The following is a 9,982-nucleotide window of genomic DNA, read 5'->3' as shown; positions in this document are numbered from 1 at the left end:
CGTGTCCAGTACAGAGAAAGGCGCACAGAGTCACTGCCCTTACCTTCGGTACTATGGGCAAAGCCCAGCTGCCTTTGCTGCTCACAGTAACCCTGTAAAGAATCACCACTTCCCACCTTACAGCCGGTCCTGGCTCAGGGCTGTTTGCGCCTGCGCAGTGCAGAGTAAGCGGACCGCTGAGGCGGACGCCGCCTGGGGTCGCCTGGCAACGTCGCCTGGCAACGGGCCGGCACTACACCAAGGCACCGAGCAGAGCAGAGCACCGAGGCAGGTGAGGCAGGTGAGCCCCGCAGCCCGCGGCCGGTAGGGGCCCCCAGACCCATGAAGTCCCGACAAATAGGGCCGCACCTTCCCACCCCAAGGCAGCCCGTGCCCCTTAGAAGAGGGCAGGCCCCTATCTCTAGCACCCACGGTTCCCTGCCAGGGGAGCCCAGATCGTAAACGGCCACTTCCCTTCCAGCCTGCCCCTCTCTCGTCCTTCCCTAGTCAACTGGTGCCCGGAATCAGAGTCCGGCTCACCTCTTTTAGTGGAGTAACTTCCTACAGGCCTGAGGCTCGTCACTGCCACTGAAAGCAGTGACAGCCACCACCAGCATAATAACACAGCCAACATTATCTGGAGCCCTAGTGTGCAAGGTTCATGGGTATCAGCTAACAGGTCAGCTCTAGGAGAGAGGTGCTATTATCATCTCCCTTTCGAGCTGCAGGAAGATGGAGGAAGTACCATGTGAAGGGCCATCCATTGGCTTAGGTCTGGTGCCTGTTCTTTTTTTTGTCTTTTTGCTTTTTCTAGGGCTGCTCCTTCGGCATATGGAGGTTCCCAGGCTAGGGGTGTAATCAGAGCTGCAGCAGCCAGCCTACACCAGAGCCACAGCAACATGTGATCCAAGCCGCGTCTGCAGCCTACACCACAGCTCATGGCAACGCCAGATCCTTAACCCACTAAGCAAGGCCAGGGATTGAACCTGCAACCTCATGGTTCCTAGTCAGATTCGTTAACCACTGTGCCACGATGGGAACTCCTGGTGCCTGTTCTTAACTACTAAGCCACAGTGCCTACAGTTGCTCAAAGTGTGTGTATGTTTGTATGTGTGTATAGTAAAAATAAATCACACTTTAACCTTAATTCCTTTTTTGTGGATGTGTGGAGGCAGCTGACCATGGGCCCCCATGGGGGAATGTGCTAGACCTGATTTGAACAACTCCTAGCCTAGTATGTGACCTCCACAGCTCCTTGTCCCTAAACCTCAATTTTCTCCTTCATAATATGTGGGTGGTAGAAGTCCCCTCCTCCTGGGCTTGCTAGTTGGATTTTAGTCTTACTGGCACAAGATAAGCACTAAATGTAGCTTCCTATCAGCGTTTGCTTGTTTGGTTTCATTTGTCTTTTCAGTGCCTTTGTCCCAAGGCTCAACCTATAAAGTCTAGGGAGAACTCTGCAGTTTGCATTTTGGGCTGCCACTTACCTTCACTGTGACCTTGAACAAATTCTTTCATTGCTCTCAGTCTCAGTTTGCTTATCTGAAAAATGGAAGTAAAAATATCCACCCAACTGCCCTTGCTGTTCTGAGGATCAAATGAGAAGTAGCTTTGTAAATCCCACCAGCAATAATGACAGCTTTTGGGTTCTTTTAGTCAGTGGTTTCCGCAGAGCTTCATTTCGAAAGCCACGGGGTCACCCGCACAGGCGTGGGAAGATGGCGGACGCCCGGATCTCCATGTACCTGCCCCCCGACATCAACCCCACCCAGGCTGCCATTGCCTATGGCTGCCGGGCGCTGCCCAAGCTGAACGAGGAGCTGCAGTCAGAGGACCTGGTGACAAGGCAGAAAGCTCTCATGGCTTTGTGTGGCCTCATGCATGACCCCGAGCATGTCTACATGGCCATCCACATAGGTGAGTGGGTCATAGCCCAGGTGAGCAATTCGATATGGGGTGGGGCAATCTGACCTGGCCCCTTCACACCTTCCCTCCCAGCTGGTTGCTTAATTCTGGTCCGGACACCACTGGTGGTCAGCCCCCTCTGCTGTGACTTGGCCAGGTGACCACAAATCCATCAAAGAGGTCGGTTTATCTGTCTCATCCAGAAGGCTGTCACAAAAGATAGGCACTCGCCCTACTGGAACCTCACATACATGGGGACCTATGTCCACTGTCTCCTACTCTAATCATCCAAGTAAGAGTAGAGTTGATTTCAGTGGTATAGCCACGCCTTTCCCAGATCAGGGCTGCCGTGAGTGAACTGGAGTGAACTGCCGTTGCTCCTGCTAGCCTTATCGGAAAGGCTAGTTGGGGTTTTTTTTTGGCCACACCCACGGCATGTGGAAGCGGCCAGGCCAGGGATCAAACCCACACCATAGCAGCGACCTGAGCTGCTGCAGTGATACCAGATCCTCAACGGTCTGTGCTACAAGGAACTCCTTGAGAGCTAGTTTAATTCCAGAGGCGGCAGCGGTGGTCCTGGCATGGCTTCAGACATCAGGTGCAGCTGCGATAATAAAGGTTGCTATTTCATGAGCCCAACCCTGGCCAGCACCCTCGCAGCACCTGCCATGTCCATGTTAGCACTGGCCCTGGGAGGGAAGGAGCAGCCTTATTCCACAGATGAGAAAACGGAGGTTCAGTGAGAAGGATGAGGCTTGGGTCACCCCATGAATAAATTAAAGCAGGATTTTTATGTACTCGTTCTGGCTACTCCAAGTGTAACCCTTTCAAGGGTACATGGCTCAATGGTGACAAGGCTGGAATTTGACCTCTGGTCTCTCTAAATGCCAAGGGCATGTTTTGAACCCCAAGAAGGACTGAGAGGGGAGGCACCAGGACGAGGTGTGCAGGGAGATTCACGCGGGGGCTAGGTGACTGGGTGCCCCCGGGAGTGAGCCTTTCTAGCTCCTGCCGGTGATTCTGCAACACTCCGCCACCCACACGATGCACCCATGCTCTCAAACAGCAGAGACCTGGAACTCTTGTCCGCAACACTGGCTCACCTGGCAACTTCTAGGTCAGCTGATTTCTGAGCCTGGGGAACACTCAGATTTTTCTGCCTTGCAGGCTGCCTGGAGAACCTGAAAGCTTTGCTGAAGGATACCAATGACATGGTGCGGATCAAGACTACTGAGGTGCTCTACATCATGGCCACCCACAACGTGGGCAGGTGAGCAGCTGTCTCTGGACACCGATGTCACACTTTAGAGCCTTACCCTTCCTCTGGGTGGCAAGTCCTTGAACGACATTGAATGACCTGCTCAATGGGCAGTGATTTAAATGAGTTAGTGCATGTGAGGTGCTCAGCAGCGTGTTAGCTTGGTGGCCCTGGGCGCCGCTGTCACTGGGGGCTGCCTCCTCTCTCTCCCCACAGACGGTCCGCACACCCGCTTGCTCAGGGCCATTGGTCCCCTTGACCTCCCAGCTCCCCATCTCCTCTCTGGGTTCCAATGTCAGGTCCCTGGGAGGGGACTGGCTGGTCTGATTCCCCCTGAAGCCCTGGCCCGATGGGTCACTTTGAATGGGGGGCATGGGGGGCGATGGTGCCACAGCGAGCACCCCAATTCACAGGCTCACCCCAAGGAGGGCAAATGGGTGTTGGGGACAGAGCAGTGGCCGGGGCACGAGTCTGGCTCCTGAGGGGCCCACCCTTTCCTGCTCTGACCTGGACTCTTGATCAAGTCTCTCTGTTCTCTGAGAGCTTTCTCTCATTCTTCATGCTCCTTTTCCCTCTTTCTGGACCTGAGTTGGACGTTAGGGTAATGCTAATGAGGGTGACAGAAGCCAGGAGGGGGGGATCACAGGCAAGCACAAGCCCAGTGAGGGTGACTATAGGTCTCTTTATCAGCATGGAAGGCCTGGGGGGTGGTTCCTGGCTGGGGCCACGTTAGTAGAGGGGACTCAGTGGAAAAACCATCACTGACAGAGGACCTGGTGTGACCGGCACACTGTCCTCCCCCATCCCTCATGGAAAATCCTGGAATTGGGGGTCCCACTGTGATCTTCTCCTCCCAGAACGATTCGGACCTCATGGCAGAGCATACCTGGGGATGTCCTGTGTGCAGGCTCCAGACCAGGCCTCGCACTGAATTCTCACTTGGTGCTGACCCCAACCTCAAGATGCAGCCTTGAAGACCTCACCAGATATGACTGGGCCCAGCAGTTACTTGGTTAATCAAAAGAAATGTTTACAGGGAGTTCCCTTCCTGGCGCAGAGGAAACAAATCCAACTAGAATCCATGAGGATGCGGGTTGGATCCCTGGTCTTGCTCAGTGGGTTAAGGATCCAGCGTTGCTGTGAGCTTTGGTGTAGGTCATAGACATGGCGAGGATCCTGCCGATGCTGTGGCTGTGGTGTAGGCCGGCAGCTGCAGCTCTGATTAGACCCCTAGCCTGGGAACCTCCATATGCTTCGAGTGCGGGCCTAAAAAGTAAAGCAAAGAAATGAAATGTTTACAAAGCCAGGAACCGAAGAAACTATATATTCTCTTCAAACAATTCATCTTAACACCAAGCCTGTAATCGATGAGGCAGATACCCATCCTGGGCCAGGGGCCCACTGGTGGCATTTCCCATCATCTTTTTTGCTTAAGCCACACCTGTAACGTCATGCAGCTTTGATTCTTTAAAGCAGAGCAAGAACTCAGATTAAGTAATCTGCATGCAAAAGCTTTCTAAAATCTTGACAATCATATCACTATTTTTTTTTTTAGATGTTCTAGTGTGTGTGTGTGTGTGTGTGTCTGTGTGTGTTTTGGGGACACACCTGCGGCATTTGGAAGTTCCCAGGCTGGGGGTTGAATCAGAGCTCTAGCTACCAGCCTACACCACAGCCACGGCAACTTAGAATCTGAGCTGCGTCCATGACCTACACCACAGCTCACGGCAATGCCAGATTCCTGACCCACTGAGTGAGGCTAGGGATCAAACCCACATCCTCATGGATACTAGTCAGATTTGTTTCTGCTGAGCCATGATGGGAACTCCAAGATGCTCACTTTTGAGTCTTCCCAAAGCATTCAACTTTGTTTTCATAAGGAAATTTAAAAAGCAAAACCCAACAACTCTTCTCTCATCTCACTGACTTACCTGACACTTAATTAATGCACATCATAGTGACAGTCTGCATAACAGGACTACGTGGGCTTGGAAGCACACGACTGCCCTTGACCATCAGCGGGAGTGTGCCTGGCAGTCAGCACAGCGCAGCAGCTCGGGGAGGCTGGTCACAGGCTTCTGTTGCCCCACCCCCTGTTACAGACAGCAGGACTGGGGCTCAGAAGAGGGAAAGAAAGATCTGGAGGTACAAAGAGCCCAGAGTCCTCCACCCCCACAGCGGCCACACTGCTCTCACACTATGGGGAGCCACAGGGGTGTGGTCCACCTCAGCCAGCAAGGGCTCAGGCTCTGGGTGGAGGTGAGGGTGGGCAGTCGATTTTAGGATCTTTCTGGGTCCTCTCCAGGCATGGTCTTCATTGTGTCTGAATCTGACTTCTCCTCCCCAGAGTCGGCTTTCTAGAGCATGACGTCATCCGTGCCCTTTCCTTCCTGCTGAACGACCCCCAGTCGCTCTGCCGAGAGAACCTGCACCTGGCATTCAAGCACCTGGCCCAGCTGCCCACAGGTAGGCTCACCATGGGCGCTCAGGCTGCCCTTGGTCTCCTTTCCTGGTCTGGTACCTGCCATGCTGATTGCAGTCTGGAGCACATTTTTAAAGAAGTTATGCTTTTATCAGGATACAACACACACGTTACAAAGGCACACATCATACGTGACCACTTGATTACACTGTACTAAGTGAACGTGCCATGGAGCCACCACCCAGATCAAGGAATGTGTACGAGTTCCCTTGTGGCGCAGAGGGCTAAGGATCTGGTGTTGTCACTACAGCAGCTCAGGTCACTGGTGTGGTGTGGGTTCGAGTCCTGGCCCAGAACTTCCACATGCCTTGAGTGTGGCAAAAAAAAAAAAAAAAAGTGTACAGGTTGGGGGGAGGGTATTGCCAGCACCTGCTCCCACCAGTCACTACCCCTCACCCAAAGGTATACAGTTCAATTTGTCTTCAGTTTTTAAGACCATAGGTTAGTTCATGCCTCCTTAAATTTGACACAAGAGGAAACACAGTCTGTCATATTTTGTTTCTAGCTTCTTTGCCTCTGAGCCCCCCTGTGCTGTTTTTTTGCCAATTTGCACTGGAGTGTGGTAGGCACACTAGTTTTACTTGTCCTCTCCGCGGCTGAGGGACACGTGAATTGTTGCTTGCATAAGGCTGTCGAGAAAAACATGGCCATGAACGTTCTTACAAATGTCTTTTGATGGACATGTGTAGGTCTTTCCTTTGAGACATGCTGAGGAGAGGCGTCCTGGGCACAGGGTAACGTTATGTCCAGCTTTAGAACATATGACGAATGGTTTCCTAAGATGGTTAGGCAGATTTACGTGCCCACGGGTGGTGTATGAGAGACCCACCTGTTCTGCGTCCTCACCCACACTTGGGCTTTTCATTGCTTTGGTCCGCGGGGTGGCGTCTCATTTTGGTTTTCATTTGTATTTCCCTGGTGACTGCAGCCCTGTGAATATCCTCTTAAGAGAAGTGCCACAGCCCATTTTCAAGGATTAAAGACCCTCCCATCCCCAGCGCATGGTCGCCTTCAGTGGACTGTTCCTGCTGACTAGGTGTCGTGTCCAGGGTTACGGCCACCTGCTGACAGACTGCAGCTCCAGGGTTGAGATTGACAGCTCTCAGGCATGTCACACTGGCACCTGTCCTGTCACATGATGCAGTGAGCATTTTCATATGAGTGGCTCATTCCAAGAGGCATGATATCAGGCCTTAAAGGGTGGCCTGAAGGCAGACAAACAGGTGTCCCGGACTAGGAGTCTGAAAGACGGGTGACCCTCTGCCCTCTGCTCATCCCCTGTGCCCCCAGACAGCTCTTTCTCCAGAGAGGGCAGGCTGGATGAGGTGGACACCCAGGTGGACACCCTACCCTGGGCCTTAGCCCACGTCTCCTGGAGTGGGCCCTGCCCACATCTTCCTTAAATGTACCTGGGCCAGTTCTCCTGGGTGACCATGGCTGAGGGCCCTTGAAGGACCAGTTCAGGGGTTGAACCCCACGAATGTCTTTGCTCCTCTCCACACCTCTTGGGGTGTGGAGAGAGGGGACTTGCTGTTTCTCACCCGGGGTTCTTAACATGACTGTGACCTGTGCAAGCATTCAGCGAAATAGATGGCAGTTACGAACATCAGGCACCACCACCTGAATCTTAACATTCAACTGTGTTTCATATGTGCTTGAGATGTTTGCTTAATAAAATACAGTCCCTGCCCCGCCCCTGATGGCTCTCCCTTACCCAGCACCCTCTCTCCTGCCCTCCCTGGAGCCTCCAGTAACTGGTGATGACATCCCCGCTGCAGATGTAATGAGATATAGATCTTGCCTTGCATGTTTTAAAAGCCCTCTGTAAGTGGGTCTTGCTGTATGTATCCCTCTGGTGCTTAAAAAACCTAATGCTACGAGGAGTTCCCGCCGTGGCGCAACAGAATCGGGGCGTCTTGGGAGTGCTGGGACAGCAGATTTGATCCCCAGTGCAGCACAGCTGCAGCTTAGGTTTTTAGCAACGGCTCAGATCTGATCCCTGGGCCGGGAACTCCATGTGCCGCAGGGCAGCCAAAAAAGAAAACACAAAACAAAGGACCTAATGCTATTATTTGGAGATGTACCTATGTGGTCTCCCAGGCTCTCCTCAGTGATTATGACCCCGGCCTGCCTGCCCATCCCTTGTTGGAGCGTATACTCACATTCAGGAACTTACCCTTGCCCAGAGACCAGCATGTGGAGCCCCCCGGGTGGTGTCATGGAGCTGTGGAGGGGCAGGCCTTCAGCTGGGCTGGAGGTCACAGCTGCTACCCTCCCAGCTGGGCAGAGCTGCCGTGTACCCTCGCCGCAGCCTGGCCACTGTTGTGCCATTGGTCCCCTGAGACTGGGAGGAGGTGTCCTCTCTGCCCGGTGCCTCCTGGGAGCCTGAGCCCATTCTGTTGACCTGTTTCTCCATTTCCCACTATTTGACCGAATATTTCATTGTCTGAGATTCCAACCCCTCCTTGGTCACATACGCTGCAAATACCATTTCCTGGGCTGTTTGAGTGGCTTTTTACTGTTTGTTTAGTCATTGGTCCAGCAGTTTTCATTTGAATAGAAGTGAGTTTCAACAATCTTTTCCTTTGTAGCTTTTTTTTTTGGGGGGGGTGCCGTTTAAGAGAATTTGGTGCCATGAGCTCATGGGGATATTCTGCCGCATTTTCTTCAGAAAATGAAAGTTTTGCTTTTCATACTCGGCTCAGGAAGGTACCTGGGGTGGGTTTCTGTTTGTTTGGAAGCCTTCTTGTCCAGCCCATGCCAGACCGTCTTAATCACGAAAGCTCTATGGTCTTCCGGGTTCTGATGGACAGGCCTCCCCCCTCCTCCCTGCACATTCCCCTGGAATCCACAGGCACTGGGTGACCGGGAGGAGTGGGAGCTGCGGTTCTGACAAACCTCATCAGGGCAATGGTGGGAAGCCTTGGCCCTTTATCACAGGATATCCTGGGCTGCTCATCTGTGACATGTCCAGAGGGAGGCCTGGGACACCCTGGGGAGGGCTGTGTGGCAGTGGGTGGTTGGCTGGAGGGAGAGGGGGGCACATGCAGCAGGGGAGGGCTGTTAGCTCTCCTGCTGCACCTCTCTCACTCCTCGGATGCACGTGTTAGGGTGTCTGCAGGGACAGAGGTCTCGCCTGGTCCCCAGGATGGCCAGCAGGGGGTGCCACAGCGCCGCCAACTGCTGGGCAGGGCTGCAGTGCCTCTCAGGCCTGGGCTGGGTGTCAGGCCAGGAGAAACTGGGATGGGGAAATGCCAGGCAGAGCTGCAGCCAGGCCCTGGGTGTCTGGCCGTCAGGGACGCTGGAGGAACCTGTCTCCTTCCTGTTTCTGCTGACCCTGTGGACACAGCATCCTGGAGGAGAGGGCTCCAGGCTGACACAGAGGATTTGTAAATGGACTAGGAGGCCCCCGGAAGTGCCCCCTTACTCTGGGTCCTCTGACCGTGCCCCAGTCCGCCTGGCGCACACAGGGCTGGGTGCTGACAGCCGCTGGCCCAGCTTTAGAGTGGCACCATGCAGAGACCGCTGTCCCCAACATGCTGTGTGTGGCTGGGGCTGGGTGTTGGGTGGGGCTGTGGGGTGGAGGCAGGTGCCCTGCCTGCCCAGATGAGAGAGCCAGGATGGATGGGACAGGGTGTGGCAGAGGGGTGCTCCTAGAGTCCGAGCTGGATGATTGTGTCCAGGGGAGCTCAACATGGGTGCAGTCCTGGTGGAGCTGCTGCAGAGAAGCCAGGCATCCACTGCCCTGCCCCAGCCTCCACCAGGCCCACACTGTGCCCTTTCCCCTCTGTACCACCTGGCTGGTGGCCCAGAGGGGCCCCTGCTCCCCCTGCGCGATGCCACAGGGTGAAGGGTTGTGCGTCCTCAGCTTCAAAGCTACTAGCAGTAGCCCCCCTCCCAGACTTAGCAAAGCCCCCATCTGTACAGATCCCCTCCCCGAAGGGCTGCCCTCCACCAACTCCAGCACCCTCTCCTTTTGCCGTCCAGCTAATTTCTCCCAGCTCACAGCTAACTCGCATAGTCCGTGGACCTCTCCTGGTCATCAGGCAGCAGAGGGAGGTGGGTCAGACGGTGCAAACACCCCTTTCCTCGCCCTAGCCTTGTGTCCCAGAGGGAGGGGACTTCCAAGGCCCAGGGAGCTGGGCCCTGAGGGATCAGGCGGACTGTCAGGTCAGCAGAGAGATCAGCTGGTCAGAGGAAGAACAGGGTGGAGGGGCATCCCGGGAGGCCCTCTCTCCTCCTTGAACACATCAGGGCAAGGACAGGGTCCTTGTATTTCCCTCTCATGTATATTCTGAAGTTCCAGATGCTCAGGGAGAGGTTACTGCTCTTTTCAGTTGGCATTTAAGTGCAAAATA

General features: G+C 54.2%; 1 protein-coding gene across 4 annotated transcripts in view; it reads left to right on the top strand.

Annotated features, from left to right (window-relative positions):
* Positions 1–231: 231 nt before the first annotated feature.
* RSPH14 (radial spoke head 14 homolog) overlaps positions 232–9,982 on the top strand; it is a 60,851-nt gene continuing 51,100 nt past the window's right edge. For 2 of the 4 annotated variants that reach the window (XM_021072295.2, XM_084993888.1), the window contains exons 1-4: positions 232–271; positions 1,636–1,896; positions 3,052–3,154; positions 5,490–5,608. In XM_021072295.2, the coding sequence (XP_020927954.1) occupies positions 1,698–1,896; positions 3,052–3,154; positions 5,490–5,608 (421 nt within the window). In that variant the 5' untranslated portion in view covers positions 232–271; positions 1,636–1,697. Of the gene's footprint in view, positions 281–1,635; positions 1,897–3,051; positions 3,155–5,489; positions 5,609–9,982 lie in introns of all 4 variants that reach the window. The other 2 variants (XM_021072296.2, XM_084993889.1) reach the window with 1 other exon arrangement.

The sequence above is a fragment of the Sus scrofa genome, chromosome 14 (genome assembly GCF_054392235.1).
Source record: "Sus scrofa isolate SSC_HxYL_T2T_F1_AM1 chromosome 14, Sscrofa_HxYL_maternal_Yorkshire_Landrace_v2.0, whole genome shotgun sequence".
In the NCBI taxonomy this organism is placed as follows: Eukaryota; Metazoa; Chordata; class Mammalia; order Artiodactyla; family Suidae; genus Sus; species Sus scrofa.
This window is presented reverse-complemented; position numbering and strand designations above follow the sequence as displayed.